Source organism: Alternaria hordeiaustralica (assembly GCF_023758085.1).
Source record: "Alternaria hordeiaustralica strain BMP 2776 chromosome Unknown scaffold_3, whole genome shotgun sequence".
Taxonomy (NCBI): Eukaryota; Fungi; Ascomycota; class Dothideomycetes; order Pleosporales; family Pleosporaceae; genus Alternaria; species Alternaria hordeiaustralica.
In genome coordinates, this window is record NW_026056775.1 from 1,485,992 (window position 1) to 1,503,094 (window position 17,103).

Sequence of the window (17,103 nt, forward strand, 5' to 3'; positions counted from 1 at the left end):
AAGTCAGATGCTCTCTCCGCTCTTGTAGGGCCAATGGCGGAGGGGACTTGGCACTTTGCGCTTGGGTGGATGTGGGGAAGGTGTTGTGTGGACTGGAGTGTCTCTGTGCCTGGTGATGTGCATGGCGGGTGTAACTTCTGGTAGATTGCTGGTTATATGAAGATGAATCTTTGGGTATGCTGAGGGTGAAACTGTGTAAATTGTTGCGGGTTGTTTAGCACAGCACGTTGTGATGGTAGTCTTCCAAGGTTTGTTCGCAATTGAGCTCCAGAGGCCTGGAAATACTCATCCGCGTGTGGCTGGGCCAAGAAGGCACGACAGCTCATAATGAAGGTCGGTATCACTGTACCGTTAAGCAGGTGGATACAACTGGGCTAGTAATGCGCGCTATGCACAGCAATTGGATAATTGTGATCTAGGAAAGTATGGGGTATGGGCGTGATGTTGGGGACGGTGGGTCAGAACGGGCGTCGCGCGGGGGTATTAAAGCTTAGCTATACGGCATGTTGAATGCCATGCGCAGATTCCAGTATTGCTTTGGATGTAGACGCTCATGATTGACTTCGAAAAGCTGATTCTGGTGTGAGGGCAGGGCTTAGAGGCTGCCCGAAAAAGTAACGAGGCAGGAGCCGTGTCATGAGGTCTACTGAGCACGTGCTGCCAACATACTACACCTTCTACCAATAGGCACCTACACAATCTGAAGTATCGTAATGAATTCGTAGATTTTCCGTTTCGTGGAAAGCAACGTTAGGAGATGTCATTCCCCTACCGAAGTTTTGGACTGCAATGTTGCAGCAGCCAGACGAGATGAAGCCGACGCTAGTGAGGCGACCGCAACTCCACCCCACCGCGTCACCTTCAACATGCCACGGATACCAACGTCGCTCATCCGCAAGGCGCGCGCAATCGATCCCTACCTGCCTGCTCTTCTTGGGCCCTGTCGCGAACTGCAGGCCGCCCAGAACGAGCTTCGATGGCTCCGCGAACATGTCGAGAAAGTCGCGAAAGCGCGTCGCGCCAAAGGAGACACGATAGCCAAGGCTTCGTTACTGCAACAATTAGTCAAGGACAGAGCCGCCGGGAAGCCGTTGCAATATCTTTTGGGCACAGAGTACTTTGGCGACCTGGAGATACGCTGTAGACCTGGAGTCTTAATCCCGAGGTATGCGATACTGAGGCTTCTCTCCGACTCATGGCTAATGACACGAACAGAGCGGATACAGCCGCTTCAATCACACATCTCGCCGGTCTCCTACGACATGCGGAAGAACTCCCATCGGAAGTACGCATACTCGACCTCTGCACCGGCACCGGCTGCATACCCCTCCTCTTCCACCATGAATTGTCCTCCGCCTCCACCAAAGTGGACCTGCGTCTTCTCGGTGTCGACATCTCCAACAAGGCCCTTGATCTCGCGAGATACAACCTCCAAAAACTACGCAAGACGCGACAACTCCAAGACACTGGTAAACTCGACTTCATACAGGCGGACGTCTTGATCAATCCCTTTGACGACCAGACTGAAGGCGTCTTGTCGCTGACAGCTGCGCTCAATTGGGCGGGACAACCATCCTTCTGGGACATTCTCATCTCAAACCCACCGTACATCTCGCCAGCTGCCTTTTGGCACACGACAACGCGCTCGGTACGCGGTTTCGAGCCAAAGCTTGCGCTAGTGCCTCCACGAAGGATCAAGCAGACAGATAAAGAGCAAGGCGATCGCTTCTATCCGCGGCTGCTCCAGATCGCCAGAGATGTAGAGGCCAAAGTCGTCCTATTCGAGGTCGCAGACATGGAGCAAGCGCTTCGCGTAGCGCAGAACGCACGAAATCTAGACATCTTCGATGGTGTCGAGATATGGCGGGAACATCCCGATGCCACCGGGGACGCTACAACCGAGGATGGCTTCGAGGTCGTTGGACAAGGCAACGCCCGATCCGTTCTCTGCTGGCGCGGCCGTGGGACGTCCTGGCTTGGCAAAGCTGCGCCGCCATCTTCACCACGCGACGATGCGGATCGTCTCTTTCGAAGCGCACACACCAAAACGAAAGATGCAGAGGAAAAAGTTGCAGAGGTCACCGAGAAGCAGCGATTGGAACCGCAGTTTGACCTGAGCTACTTCACTCATACGAAGTACACTGAGCTTCCTCTCCGTCGACAGCCTAATTGTCGGATGCCTAACGATGATGAATTGCGGAGAGAGGCAAGTGAAAGAACAGCTTCTTCGATCAAGAGAGCGGTATCTGAACTTGCGAAAGACAAGGACAGGTAAAGCATGTACATGTAATTGTCCCGCCTCCTGGTGCCGGCCACTATTGCGTCTAGTGCAGTCCATGTCGCCTTCGGGCTTGACCTGCAGCAACCTTACTGCCACTCGCATCTCCGAATCGCCACATCGTTCTGGGGTTCCGGCTCTTCCGTATTCTTTACTTTCGCTTCCCGTTCGACCACCAACACCTCTGAGCATTTCTCGTAGTAAGAGCCAGCAACGGTTGCAGCTGATATCTTGCGTCATACCAAGGCATTCCATTCGTCTGACTCTCGATTATGTCTCTCCGGGAAGCAATATGCTACAACGTATGCGGCAAAGGAAGTACAAGTCGGAATCGCTGTCACTAGGCCGCCTTGCAGCGACGACTTCTGAGCTAGTGCAATCAGACCCATGCACACACTGGCTAAGGCGATCGTGAAGAGAATGTATCTGCATTGGTCAGATTGACGATACGAAGTAGTCGAGAGCCGTTGCTTACAAACGATGGTTCGATACCCGTTGGCATTGGACAAGGAAGTACATCGCTGTCAACCAGGACCATACCCCGAACACCCTGGTTCCGTAAGCATGTATCCTAGGATAGTTCCAGCAATGCCTACTTACATCCAAGACGCTTTGGGACTGATGGCACTATCGTTGCGCATCATGAGCCACAACACGCTCGTAATGCCCATCGCTGGCCCGACCAGGGTTCTCGAGAAGGCAGCAGTTGCCTGGCCAATGAAAAGGAGGAGGGTGATGAAGAAACCAATAGGAAGGCGAGAATTGTGGTAGTGACCCGCAGTGGCTGTGGACAGGGCGTGTGGTTCGTCGAGCGCGGCTGTGGGCGTGATGAGGGCCACGAAGGACCATGCGAGTATTAACCGCATCGGGACATGAACACGCTTGCGTGCATAATTGTTGGACTGGGTCGTTACAGCTACGAGGAGCCGCACGCGCCGCATACTATTGGACTGTTCATGACGGAATTCGCTTCTCATGATGTGAGGTGGATTGAAGTTAACAATGGGGGTGAAGTTGAAATGATATTTTCTGCCAAGGATGTCTGGTTGCTTGGATGCTTGGGCGTAATGCAATTGTGAAGTGCGTGATGATGGAGTGCTTGGATGATAGTATGCCCTACTGTCTGTATAATTTCTGAACGGCCCTGATGGTGGGCATTCACACAATATAACATGAGCCTCTGCTGTGGTTCGCCTATCAGGCAACCAGGCAAAAGAAGGCAAACGTCCCTGGGCACCGGGCATGCTTTCCTGCACGCCACCGTTATACCTGCATCAAGCAACGTCCAATCCCCGTCAAGCCATGTTATGGGGTGCACCGTCCCCGCTCTTAATACATGCAAACACACAAAAGACGTTCAACGTGCGTCATCTTCTCTCAAAGTTCAGAGAACGTTCTGCGAACGACAAGAAGACATCGTACATTGTGATCCTAGAGCTACGGGCAGGACGCCCGGGCAAGCCTTGGAAATAGTTCATGTTCCGATCCCCAATGGTTGAGTCTCAATCGCCGTATATGAGATGAGTTAGATGAGACCACTGTGGTAGAAAGATCGTGGGGGTATACAAGTACGTTGGCACGTCGGATCGAAAAACCACAACCACAGCCACAACGACGAAAGCGAGTCGTTTGCAGCAGGGCTATACCCCTACCGCTCATGACCTCACCTAGGGTCCTACGCTGTCTCTGAGACTCTATGCAGTACCCTGTCGTACCCGTCTCCCATAGTTTTATCTCGAGTAAACCTATCAACGCCAACCTCATCTGTATTCTAGGCCATGACAGGGTCTCCCATACAGACTAGGGCATGTCAAGATCTAACCAGTGCTGCGTCTGGGCACCGCCGTTTATCACCTAAGGCACTTTGCTTCTCCCGCACAGACCAGGGTACGTCAAATTCTAACCATTGCTGCGTCCGGGCGCCGCTGTTTATTACTAAGGCACTTCGGGGTTGAGGCGTTCCATTCGTAGGTGGAGGTTTGTCTAAGCTGCAGCTCAGCCGATACCGACGTCAGCTGGGCGACGCTCTCGGTTGAACGCTGTTCATCTGAATTACTTGCTGCGGGACGTGCCGTGGGTTTTAGGCCGATAGAGTGATCGATTGCGAGACACAGGAGCTGCTTTTCGTAGGTTGAGGGTACATGCTCGTCGAATTTTGAGAAACATGTGATCAGGAACTGTTCACATCAAGCAGTCACAATGACAATAGTTCATTATTCGTTACATGGAGAGAGCGCAACAAGTCGTCGCTGGACCTTGGGAGGTATCAGAAAGAGTAGGCGACGGTAGGCGGAAGGTACGATGCCCAAATTCTCGCATTCATTCCAATCCTTAAGCTATGCAGACATTTATACAGAAAGTGCTCGATAAAACAAAACGCCACGAGCCCGTTACGAGTTGATACGCGAGCTGACATATGAAAGACTGACATTGGCGATATGAAACCCACATCCCGAACAGCACGACTATTCTTCCAGCTCGCTCCGCGTGTGTTCTCAAGGCAGCAAAGGTGCCTTCTCCTCTAACACGGGACTTCTACAACGGGCGAACTGAACTGTTCTGTGAAGTATGGTGCTGAACAGTAGAGACAGCATAACGGTCCATGGTATGAATTGAAGAATGGCTTCTTGCAATCCTCCTCTGAGAAGAAGGCCGGAGGCGGCACCAGACGTTATTCCCGCGAGGAGGAAATGGTCTTGCCACTGATTGTGAACGTTGACGCGGTATATGATGGTAGATGCGGTGAAGAATGCGATGGTCGATACGGCCATGTGGCTGGCGGTAAGGGCGCTTGTCTCTAGCAGCATACGCAGTGGCCATCTGTGTTGACCGAGATCAAGTGCTGCTATTGTATCCACGATGAAGCACAGAAGCATCGTCGCACACAGTAAGCAGTGGTGGAGCCGTGTGGTAGACTCCATAGTGCCGTCCCCGCATTTGCAGCATAACCATCGTGGTAGTCTCATCGCGAAGACTAGGTTGTAAGGTTGGTCGATGGTGTAGTGGCAGTTCGATGGTGTAGTGACAGTGTTTATGGTAGTCGTTAACCGCCGTCTCGAGGTAAATGGAAGAGTTCGTGCCGGAAGAGAAGTTGAGATGATGGGAGGTTCAGGCTGCGGATAGCAGCAAAGGTTGAATGCGTGCCACATTTACGGCCTTTAAAGAATCATCATCTGCAGTCGTCCCACAGTTGTCACACGTCAGGACTAGCTAGGCTGACAGATAAGGCGGGGCTTTGTTGCCCTGTTGCGAGCTGATGCATCAGGCTGAGGCGCAAGCCAGATACCGGTGTGCGCTCAACGAGTCCTCCACCATGATCAGCGAACCGTAGCTCATCATGCAGTCCCGCGTGTGCTACCTCGTTACTGTGGCGTCACAAAGGCGTGGCTGAGTCTGATACACAGCCGTTGTTTTCTTCTCGTGTCACCCACCCCCATGTACCGGTGGCAGCTTGCTCTGCGTCCTCCACCATCTCCAGCGAACAGCGACGAGACACGCAGTCTTAATTCTGCCTTACTGTGTGCATGAAGCCGCGGAAACATGGGCTGAGCTCAACAACACAGCCACCATTTCCTTTGCCCTGTCTTCTGTGACCGGTCTGAGTTCACACACTGTGCTATGGAGACTCGCAGAGCGGTCCTTTTTCTGGTGCGATCCCCCCAATTTCTCTTGCAACTGCTTCTTGGTCGACGCTATACTTTCCAACCTTGACTTCTGTAGGTTGGTCCCTTACTCACTCTGTGTATATCTGCTGACCTTTCTAGAAACTGATAACAGCAGGACCGGGATGCAATTGAGCAACGACTTCGGTGCATCGCAATCCAAAAGCTCCGCCATCGCTTGGAAGGATACGACGATGGCTTCTCCAACCACGAAACCTTACCAGGATACGACTTTCGGTGCCGCTTCTGCATTGACGAAACAAATGCGCGTAACGACTGCACCTCGTACGCCATTCAGCGATGTTTTGACATCTCTTCTTAGCCCGCGAAGCCGACCATTGGCCAGAACGATCTTCGTTCCTCTAACGCTCCTCCTCGTTTTCACGAACTTGGTCGTACCCGTGGCAGCGATGGACAACCAGATAGCGCTAGCCCCGTACCCAGTCCAGAACACCTACGGCATTTTCACGGCGAACCCGCCTCCTGGGTTCCCTATACGCGTTCCTTTCGCTAGTATAGGCACGATGGCGTTCTTCGCTATCGGATATATGGTGACCATGGCGGGTCAGATGTTGGGCCCGTTGATGGGCGTGACGAGTGTACTGTGGTTCATCATGCGCAACGACGCAGCGGTTCAGCCGAGCTTCTCTTGGGCGTATGTATCCACTGTCCTATCTTCGCTGGGTTTTACTGATTTCTACGGACAGCATCTTTGGCATTTGGTCCATTGCGACGATGATGTACCTTCGGTATCAGACCCGTCGAGTGAAGCTTGATAGCCTGTAAGCCTCCTCGGATAACATTAGAGCAAGCGTCGTACTGACCTCGGATCAGATATATGCTGGTTACCTTAATGTTCGCCGGGATATGCCTCTGCATTGTTGCGCTTGTGCAAAAAGCCTCGATACAGGGCGGGCTTGTTACCGCCATTCCCCCTTGTACTTCCTTCGCAGCGTATGCTGTTTCGTTCCTTTTCCCTGATCGCGGACAGCCTTCGCCAGAGTCTCCCGTCTGATTTTCATCAACACTCAGCTTTTCTTTCGTTCTTTAATGTTGAATTCTTTACATTACAATGTAGTATGAAGACGCAATGTACGACAGGCGTCAGCCGTGTTTTCTTATTGATGCATCGAACGACCCCGCGCTTGGTCAGCATTCGGCGTTCTCTATCCGCGGAAGAGCCATACTGTATATATCCCATGCTCAACGTTCTCAATATCAGGTAACTAGCTATCACAAAGCTATCGCAAGTAATAGGAATCACCTTTACTGTTAAATGACGCTGCTAGAATATCGTGAATACTCGAATCGCCTTTCGTCTATGACTGATTGCACGAAAGACAAAAGGTTAGTTCGTAGTTCAAAAGGAAGCGTATGCATCGCTGGGTCAACGCCCGCTCCAATATATGTATAGTTGTTCCAGACCTTTTCCGTAACTCCTCGCTGTGTGTTCGAATTCCCACAATCCCAAATCTACCCATTTCGTACTGCCCAAATAGCATGATATGCTAGGCACCTCATCCATTTGGCGTAAATGTTCCTCATACAGCTGCCTAGCTCACTCACGCAGAGAAGTGACCACCCGAAGAGTCCTGTCCCGGGTTCGCCTGCTCGTAATTGAAGTGCTTAACGAAGCGGTAGTACGCCGAAGCAAGGAGCGCACCAAGCAAAGGACCAACCCAGTAGATCCAGTGGTATCCGACGAACGATGCTGAAGCAACAGCTGGACCGAAACTGCGCGCGGGGTTGAGCGATCCGCCAGTGAAGTATACACCTAGTACTTGTCAGCTCAGTACCCCAAAAGCGAAACGGAGAACGTACCGCCCATCATGGCTACAAATAGCGCCAGTCCGATGCCTATGGGTGCAAGAAATGTTGATTTGCTCTTCTCCGCAGCTAGCATGAGCACGACGAAGACGAGTTCAGCTGTCATAAACATCTCGATGAAAACTCCCTGGGCGATAGACGTGTCCTGAGACAGCGAAGTATTGACAGCACTAATGTCTCCAGGAAACATAGCCTGGACGATTCCACCCGCGCACATGCATGCGAGTAGCTGGGCGGGAACGAGAAAGAGGGATCGGATGAAGGGGAGTTGACCGGCAACTACCATGCCGACGGTAACCTGGAGATATGTTAGTATCATCGACATTTCAACGCGTATCCTGGAGGATACTGGGAGGGTACATACCGCCGGATTGAACAACCCCCCGCTAATCCGAAAGAACGCCCAGACATTGACCAGCAAACTGAAGCCATACACCAAAGCAATAAAGATGTTCTGCTGACTGCTCGCAAACCCATTCAGAATCGACCGGTCACTTGCTTGGTTGATGATCATGAGCTGACCGGCAAAAGCAAAGTAGAGAAACATGAATGTGCCGACAAACTCTCCACTCGCTGCGACGAGGTGCCCTTCCAGATTGCTGAGATGTTTCTTGGGTTCCGGGGCGGGTACGTCGTAGTTTGATTCATTGCGTGGGAGGGGACTGCTGTTTTCGCTTTGGCTTTGGCTTCTTTGGTGGCTGCGGGAACGGTGCGGTGGGGGCTTGGGCTCGCGGTAGGTGTTCATGCGTGGCATCGTCGGAAGATGAAGTCGGATTAGAGATTACTGGGGATGAATATATCGACAAAGGTATCCGCAAAACAGAGTACAAAAAATAGTGATGAGGGACGACAGTTACGACATGGACGCCTAAGTTGGGGAAACCCGACCTAAAAGACGACCTAAAAGGAATTACGGCCGCCGTTATACTATAGCGGTCAATCATTCGGATTGACGGGTTTGTCATAGCCAACGGCACGGCGACGGCAGCATGACGATTGTGACGGAAGATGCACGTCAAGGGTCCACATATAGCCCGAACCATTAACTGTGGGGATCATCGCTTGTGAACGGCAAACTTCAGCCACGGCTGACTGGAGATGAGTCTTTTGTTAAGGCAGCACGGGGGATGATAGGTTTCGAAGTGTTGGAAGAGCAAGAATATGCCGTTGCACACGGCTGAAGCCACGACTAGCCTGACGTTGGTGGCTGTTACAGATGTCATGACGATGATCTGTGATTGGTACTAGGGACATGCCTGTCTGGAGGCTGAGGTGTTGAACGAACGAAAGTGACTCCGCGGAAAGAAGCTCTGGAGTTCTGGACGGCGCACGGGAGCTAAGAATGTCGAGAGGCTTGAAAGCCGGCCTAGTCGCCAATCTTGTTTTGTGTTGCGCTACACATCTATTTGAGTATTGACAAGCGGATACGATTACGACAGCCTCGTACCGTAGTAATATATACAAAGATTTCAGAGCTCACCTGCTTTTCTTACCCTGGACTTGGAAGATCTGTCGTTTCCTACGGTCTTCCCAGCGTGCCCAGCCAGAATCAACGAGATCTTCTTGTACTACGAGATCTCGCACGCGCAACGTCCTCAAGACCCAGGTCTCGAGAGCCCAGTTTATCCAGCCGGCCTTCCGCAGGAAGGTTGTGAAGCCGAACCAAGCTAGAGCGAAGAGGGCGCCGGCGGCACACCCGACGACAACTTGCTTTGGTGTATGGTAGCTCAAGTATATCCTGCTTGCTGCTACAGCTCCTGCGCAAACCATTGCTAGAAGCGAAAGGAGGACGCGGCCGCCGAAAGAGAAGGGGGTGTGGGTTTCGGTCGGGTGTGGGACGTGCCGAAAGAGGAGAAACAGGCCTAGGGTGACGGAGAAGAAGGAGACGAACTGGGCATGCGAGGAGGGCATTCCGTAGCCCTTTCCATGCATTTCTGTAAAATTATCAGTACTACGTTCACATGATATACTTTGCCAACATTACCCCGCGGCCGCTCTTCTTTGATGTATCTCTTCAGAACCCAGTTGAGCGCTTCACACGCCATTTGGCCAGCAAACATGAGGAATATCTCAATCTCGCGATTTGACCATATCAGCGTCGCATAAACGACGCACAGTCCCTGGGGCACAAGCGCAAGCCATGCGCAGAGGTAGGAGACGCGGTCGGCGGGATTCTGGGCGGATTAGCAGCGACTCTGGCTGTCAGTAGATGAGACCAACATAGTGGACATGCGTCAAGGACAGCGACGCAAGCGGAGGGGCCTCCATAGCAACTTCACGTGGGAGGTGCAGCGTGTCAAGAGTGAAGGGTGCGCATGCCGTGTCCATGACGGCGCAATCCCGGCGGTACCCTGCCGGCCTTGGCATGCGAGATGCCTCGGTGATGGGATTGTGCTGCATACATGCTCGCGTCTGCTGCAACGGCCTGGCTCTTGAAAGCCTCTATGGAGTCGCAGTGATTGCAGTCAGCGCCTGACTCACAATGGGCCTCTTCAAGGGGGCTTTTGCCTTTATGCGCTATCGATAGAAGAGAGTCGCCACGCCCTTTTCACACTTTGTTGCGACCGCATTCGACTTATCTCCGCCCTCTCTCCGCCGCCGCCACTTTCATATACAACCCGCTCGCCGATAGAAACGCGGCATTCCTAACATCTGCCGCTATGACCGAGTTCAACCTGGAAGACGAGCGCGCCGAAGAGCTCAGCACGCTGCAGTCCATCTACCCGGAGCTGGTCATCAACGATAGCGATCCGTACTCGGCCACTCTCGAACTGCTCGTCGCACCCGCCAAGCCTCTACCTATCACCTTTGCGCCACAGCAAGATGTCGAACGACTCCCATACCTACCTCCGCTGCGTCTCGAAATTATACTGCCTGCCGAATACCCCGAACATCTACCGCCTGTAATTCGACTGTCGACTTCGCCTTCATGGATCCGCGAGGATCTACAGGCCCGACTGACAACCGAAGCGAAGACACTTTGGGAGGAGTATGGAGGGGGTTCCATACTCTTCTCGTACATCAGCTCTCTCCAAGAACAGGCCGAGAATGCCTTTGGCTTGGAAGACCTCACGCTACCCTCGTCCATGCAGAAGGAGCTGGTTGACTATAGTCGGCGGATGAAGAAGGAGCTGTTTGACAAAGACACATTCGATTGTGGAGTCTGTCTCGAGCCGAAGAAGGGATCTGCCTGCTACCGCATGGCCCGCTGTAGCCATGTTTTCTGCATCAACTGCCTGCAAGAATACTACGACAGCTGTATAACAGAGGGCAACGTCAATAACATCAAATGCATGTCCACGGAGTGCGGTAGTAGTGGGAAGAAGAAGGACCGGCTACTTTCACCCAAGGAGCTGTTACAAATCCCTATATCACGCGACCAGGTCGAGCGATACGCGAAGATCAAGCGGAAGAAGAAGATCGAATCCGACCCGAACATCGTATATTGTCCGCGCAAATGGTGTCAAGGCGCTATGCGGTCTGACAAATACCCTAAGATTACGGACGTAACGCAGATGGACGATTCGGACTCTGAAGCAGACGACGAGGGCCCAGCTCAACCACAGGAGACCCAGACCGAAAGCGGCCCGGAAAAGCGTGGAGTCGGCGTACGAGGTATGGAGCGGTTGCAGGTCTGCGAAGATTGCACCCTTGCCTTTTGTGTCATCTGCCTAGCATCGTGGCACGGAGACTTCGTACGCTGCGAGCCACGCAATGTCACAGAGCTCACCGAGGACGATCAAGCATCGCTCAATTTCATCATGAAGAACACCACACCATGCCCGTACTGCTCTGTACCCTGCCAGAAAGGTTATGGCTGCAATCATATGGTAAGTTCTGACCTCATAACATGCATATGACAAACATACTGACTTCGTATCTCTGCAGACCTGCGCGCAGTGCCAAACACATTTCTGCTATATCTGTTCAGCATGGCTCAATCCGGACCATCCCTACCACCACTTCAACGAGCCCAAGTTCAAGAGCTGCTTTCGGCGCCTCATGGACGGAGTCGAAGGCGATATGGACCAAGGCGGGCGACAGTGGGGTGGTAGGAGGGGAGCTGAGCAGCTGGCGGAGTTCTGGGAGGAGGAAGCTATGCGGATCCAGATGGCGGAGCTGGGCGAGCTGGTGCAATAGCAGGGGTACCTTGTACGAAGAAGAAACTCAACAGGTGCGCTGCAGTCTACATTAGTATAAGAACGAAGAACAACAACATTATGAGGCACTGTAGAGAGCTGAGTGAATCGAAGTTGCAGTGTGTTGCAAAGATGTATTACATTATCATTACGGTTCCATGACCTACCTATGTACCGCGAATCGACCTGCTTTTATTACCTCCACTCACTCATCACCTCCTAGGCCAATGGCTTTGCGCCTGACAACTGCCCTGATCCAGCGATCACGACATCGCTCAATGGCTTATCACCCGGTCCAGTCCTCGTCGCCTCGATCTTCCTTATGACATCCATACCATCTAGCACCTCCCCGAATACGACGTGCTTGCGATCAAGATGCGGCGTCGCAGCAGTCAGAATGAAGAACTGAGAACCGTTGGTGTTAGGACTGTGGGAATATCAGTAAAGTCAACCTATTACCCCACACAAAGGTCAACGTACCCAGAGTTCGCCATACTCAACAGCCCAGGATGCGTATGCCTCAACTCAAAATTCTCATCATCAAACGAGTCGCCCCCAAAGATACTCGCACTCCCCGTACCATCGCCGTTCATGAAATCGCCTCCCTGTATCATGAAGTTGGGAATAACGCGGTGGAAAGTACTGCCCTTGTACCCGCCGCCGCGCTTCGCCTCGCCTGTGCAGAACTGGCGGAAGTTCTCTGATGTCGCAGGGACAACGTCGAGGAACAATTCCATTTGCACGCGGCCGGCTGGCTTGCCGCCGATTGCAATGTCAAAGTAGACAATGGGGTTGTCGGGGGAGCGGCGCGGTTTTACGGTCGGGCCTTCATTGGCGACGGGGATGTTTTGCTGGGTTTGCGCAATCGAGGCTGCGTTTTGTGACTGTGAGGGCCGCGCCATTTCGGTTGACTCGCCCGCTTTCTCTTTGCTGCCGCAGATACCCATTGTGAGGAATTTCGCTGGGGGGGTTGTCGTGGGGCGAGTGTAACGTGGATGTGTTGTTAATTTAGCAAGAGTGGTGATGTGCAGCAGGGAAGTCTGGAGATCACAGAGGCCGAAAAGTTGGGGCTGAGGCTGACAATGGATGATGGCATGGAGCGCTACGGGAGAGCTAGCGGCATCTAGACTGTGGAGAGAAACAAGGTTAGTGGGCGATCACTCTAATACGTGGTCTTCTCTGTCTTTTGCGCTTAAGCCTAAGAAGTCTTTCTGCGTACTTTAGTTATATATATTAGAGAAGAAGATATTTAGTAATAGTAGTTTACTAGGCTATTTATCTAAAGTAGTTATTTTTATATATACTTATAGTAGCTAAAAATAACTTTATAATAAATATATAATAAGTTATTATAATAGCTTATAAAGTAGAGATAGCTTATACTATAAAACTAGAGTTAAAGCTTAATAATATATTTATAAAAGTGTATTTACTACTATTTTTATTTCTTTATTATAATTATAAACGCTTTAAACTTCTAAAATTTTTTTAAATACTATTTTTTTATTTTTACTAATAACTAAGTAACTTATTTTACTTTCTTAGTTTTTATTCTAAATTTTAAACTTAATATAATTTACTATAAAGCTTTATTTACTAAGAAGCTATTAGTAGTAGCTATATATATATAAAAAAGCTAGTAAATACTTTATAAGCTTAAAGTAAAAGTAGCTTAGTTTATATTTAAGTAGCTTAATAATAGTATATAATTTACTTAAGTAATAGTATAAAGTTACTAATATCTTTTTTAGTTTTTAGCTTTTTTAAGTTCTATACTAATAAGCTTATAAGGCTAAAGATACTACTTTAAAAGCTATTTTTAGCGTAGCTATAGCTTACGCTTATTAAGAAAATTTTCTTTAAATAAGTAAAAGAACTTAAGTAGTAAATAGTATTAGTAAATATATTAATTAATTACTATAGTAAGTAATTTTAGTAAAAGTAGAAGTAGAAAAAAAGTATTATAAGTTAATTTTATAGCTTTATAATATTTACTATTTATATAGGTAGGTAGCGTTATAGAAGAAAAAATCTACTTCTAGACTAGCGCCTTAGTAAATAAAACTAGAATTATATTAATATATTAAGGTCACTCTAATACGTTATTGGTGGCATGTTTACTTTTTTCCGCATGTGCATGTGCATGTGCATGTGCAGGTGCAGGTGCAGACGCAGGCGGATACATCGGGCACGTGTTTGTATTGATACGGACGCGACTTCCTACGGAGCGCACATGCGTGGCACCTATCATGAACGGACATTACACCGCTGTACACCACCTGAGATACAATCCTCCCTTCTACACGACCGCGTTTACAGTGTAGAACACAATAGTATCCTGGATAACCTTGTGGATGTTCGCTGCCGCCGCGATGCCCTCGTCCAACTTCGGCTTCGGAGTAGCAAGGTTGAAGTTCTTCGCTGCTGCCGCGCTGAACGTGTCGTGGTCGAATTCCAACAGCGCCAGACTGGCGATAACGACGGCTGAGAAGCCGTTCGCCTTGAACACGGGTTCTTTCTCTTGGAGGTGCTTGGTCGCGTTCGGGATGCTGACGTTGACTGCTCACGGTGAGTGTTAGCATTCTGTCTGTGCAGGAAGGGCCGTGATGATGACCTACCAGTTGCTACGACGGTGTTGATCAGATCGGTAGTATCCTTGATGGAGAATGGCGGTAGAGCCAGGGTTGCTCGTCGGAACCCTTCGCGGTTTACTTCGTGGATCTTCGCTACGCCCGCGAGCACTTCTTTGCCTTCTACAAAGGCGGTCTCGAAAGAACCACCCTGAAAAGTTTGCACTTTCTGATCAAGTTCGAGAACAGCGCTGTGGATGTTGACCACCGACTGAATCACATCCTGCGCCGTAGGCAAGATTTCCGCAACAGGCGCGCAGAACGCAATGGCGGGGAGGAGAAGGAGGGGAAGTGAGAAGTGCATGATGTCGGTGAGTATCTTGCGATTGAATCAATGATCTGAAGCGGGTATGAGATGGTAAGAGCGAAACACGAGTCCGAATGATGCTGAAATGATAAAAAAGCAAATACCGCATCCTACAGCTTCCTGTTATACACAAACCTCATGGTGTACGGTGGAGCCGAGGCTCACCGTGACATGTCGATCTGGCGTCAAGGTAAGCAATTCGCAGGTTAGCAACCCCAGCTACTGAAAGTATATTCCGCGCGGGCCTGTCGATCACGAACACCCTTCCCCGGATATGGCGCTGGGAACCAAGAACCTAGAACTCTTGCTTTCCGGCGACCCGAAATATGACAAGATACCGTCTTGCTGGAAAGAGTATCCCATTTGCTTTACTAGAGATGATCTGGAGACAGAAGTAGCGGTTCTAATTACAAATTCGAACAGCAAGATCAAGATGTACTACCACTACCACCACCATGACTACTACCCCAATCCTCGCAAGTCTCAGTACCCCATTCCCATAATCTCCTTAGCAACACGCTCTCCACTCCGGATAGCTCCGTCCATATACCCAGTCCAATACGGACTCGTCTCCGTGCCCGCAAAATGCAACCCCTCGGCCCTCATCGTCAGCGCCTGACCATACTTTGTGAGCACATTCGGCGGAGCAACCGCCACAGGTCCTCCTCTGGACCACTCCTCCAAATCCCAGCGCTGCAACACAAACTCCGTGTTGGTCTTTGCTTCCTCGCCGAAATACCGCACGTAGTCTGACAGGATCTTCTCTTCGCACTGGGCTGGGGTGAGGGCGTCGAGCGCGCGCATTTCGTCGCCGAGGAGGAAGCCGAGGAGGGCGCCGAATTTGCTGTCTTCGGGTGTGGAGTCGAAGGTTACACGTGTGGAACCGTTGTCGGAGATGACTTGGGCGTTTAGGCCTTCGGTTTTGCGCCAGAAGGGGGTGGGGTAGATGGGGATGCCTTTGCCGATGGATGGCATCTTCATGGCTTGGTTGAGCTGTTGGCGGGCGGTGGGGAGGGCGGGTGAGAAAGTGATTTGACGGAGGAGGGGAGGCGCCATGGCGAGGACGACTTGCTTTGCGTGGACGGTGCCTGCTCGGGAGACTACTTTGTAGCCGTTGGATGTCTTGGTGACGGTTGATACGGCGGCGTTCATAACGATGTGTTCGTGTCCGACCTTCTCGGCGAGTCTCTCTGGGATGAGTCCTGTTCCACCTACGACTCGCTTCTCTTGAGCTCCGCCTTGGATGCCAATCAGTCGAGCAAGTGTTCCCACGTTTGTCTCGTTTCCGCCTGCTGCGATGTATGCGACGACGTATAGGACTGAGAGTTCTCGTGGCTCCGCAGCCCAGATGGCCTTGCTGGCTGTGGTCAAGACAAGGGCGGCGTCCGCGTGGGGTGCTGCCTGATCGATGTACTGCTGGAATGTCATGCTGTCAAGATCCTTGGCCTTCGGATGCGTCCAGGGTGCACTCGTGTTGACTTCAGCTGCCCAGTCATCCAATTGCTTCTGCGCACTGGCAACCAGAGGAAGAGACGCCATGTCCACTGGCGGTGAACCACCAAGTGCCGGATCAGGAGTGTAAGCCGTCCGAGTGCCGTTCCTCCACAAGATGGATTTCCCTTCGCTGTACGTGTCGAATGTCTGGAGTCCCAAGTCGGAAATCATCTCCAGTACTTTGTCTTGAGTTGGGCCGACGAACTCGGCGCCCACTTCCGTGACGCCCCCATTCTTCAGTGGGTGGTTATAGACTTTGCCGCCGACGCGGTCTCTGGCCTCGAGTACGATAACGGATTTGCCGCCGTGGAGAAGGTCTCGCGCTGCGGTCAAACCGGAAAGTCCTGCGCCTATCACGGCAACGTCGACGGATTCGGGGACTGCAGTCGCAAATGCGTAGCTCGAAAGGTAGGAGGAGAGCAGGAGGAGCATGGCACTCTTCCCGATCCGGGGAGAAATGAACTGAGAATGCATGCTGGCGGTAACGATTGTGGTGGAGATTTGGAAGCTGAGATGTTCGTTGGTGGTGTCTTAACATCGATGAGCAGCTTCCTCATATATACTGACTACCCCATGTCTACGCGTGCAGGTATTCTTGAACCTATCCATGAGGCCTGAATCCCAGCCGTGGAAGTGTGTCAGCGTCCGAATCCGACCAGAAGGGCCGTTACCTTCTGTCTGTCAGTACATGCTCAGCCGTGTGTTACCTTGCTAGCACACAAGGTCCTACCTGTCCGAAATAGGTTATTCGCAAGGACAGCGCAAT

General features: G+C 51.2%; 7 protein-coding genes across 7 annotated transcripts; 2 read left to right on the top strand and 5 right to left on the bottom strand.

The window, feature by feature from the left end:
- Nucleotides 1-866: 866 nt before the first annotated feature.
- J4E84_002641 (uncharacterized protein) lies at nt 867-2,275 on the top strand (the record flags this gene model as incomplete). Its single annotated transcript, XM_049385262.1, has 2 exons — nt 867-1,140; nt 1,227-2,275. 2 exons carry the CDS (start codon nt 867-869, stop codon nt 2,273-2,275), a joined length of 1,323 nt encoding a protein of 440 aa, XP_049247285.1.
- Nucleotides 2,276-7,502: 5,227 nt separating this feature from the next.
- Nucleotides 7,503-8,521, bottom strand: J4E84_002642 (uncharacterized protein; the record flags this gene model as incomplete). The annotated part of the gene is made up of 3 exons (XM_049385263.1): nt 7,503-7,714; nt 7,762-8,065; nt 8,132-8,521. The coding sequence occupies 3 exons, from the start codon at nt 8,519-8,521 to the stop codon at nt 7,503-7,505; spliced, it is 906 nt and encodes a 301-aa protein (XP_049247286.1).
- Nucleotides 8,522-9,243: 722 nt separating this feature from the next.
- Nucleotides 9,244-9,827, bottom strand: J4E84_002643 (uncharacterized protein; the record flags this gene model as incomplete). Its single annotated transcript, XM_049385264.1, has 2 exons — nt 9,244-9,701; nt 9,752-9,827. The coding sequence occupies 2 exons, from the start codon at nt 9,825-9,827 to the stop codon at nt 9,244-9,246; spliced, it is 534 nt and encodes a 177-aa protein (XP_049247287.1).
- Nucleotides 9,828-10,427: 600 nt separating this feature from the next.
- On the top strand, nt 10,428-11,907 carry J4E84_002644 (uncharacterized protein; the record flags this gene model as incomplete). The annotated part of the gene is made up of 2 exons (XM_049385265.1): nt 10,428-11,597; nt 11,656-11,907. 2 exons carry the CDS (start codon nt 10,428-10,430, stop codon nt 11,905-11,907), a joined length of 1,422 nt encoding a protein of 473 aa, XP_049247288.1.
- Nucleotides 11,908-12,125: 218 nt separating this feature from the next.
- CYP3_1 (Peptidyl-prolyl cis-trans isomerase H) lies at nt 12,126-12,853 on the bottom strand (the record flags this gene model as incomplete). Its single annotated transcript, XM_049385266.1, has 2 exons — nt 12,126-12,333; nt 12,387-12,853. The coding sequence occupies 2 exons, from the start codon at nt 12,851-12,853 to the stop codon at nt 12,126-12,128; spliced, it is 675 nt and encodes a 224-aa protein (XP_049247289.1).
- Nucleotides 12,854-14,205: 1,352 nt separating this feature from the next.
- Nucleotides 14,206-14,840, bottom strand: J4E84_002646 (uncharacterized protein; the record flags this gene model as incomplete). The annotated part of the gene is made up of 2 exons (XM_049385267.1): nt 14,206-14,465; nt 14,525-14,840. 2 exons carry the CDS (start codon nt 14,838-14,840, stop codon nt 14,206-14,208), a joined length of 576 nt encoding a protein of 191 aa, XP_049247290.1.
- A 486-nt stretch (nt 14,841-15,326) lies between these two features.
- J4E84_002647 (uncharacterized protein) lies at nt 15,327-16,811 on the bottom strand (the record flags this gene model as incomplete). The annotated part of the gene is made up of 1 exon (XM_049385268.1): nt 15,327-16,811. One exon carries the CDS (start codon nt 16,809-16,811, stop codon nt 15,327-15,329), a length of 1,485 nt encoding a protein of 494 aa, XP_049247291.1.
- Between the last annotated feature and the right edge of the window lie 292 nt (nt 16,812-17,103).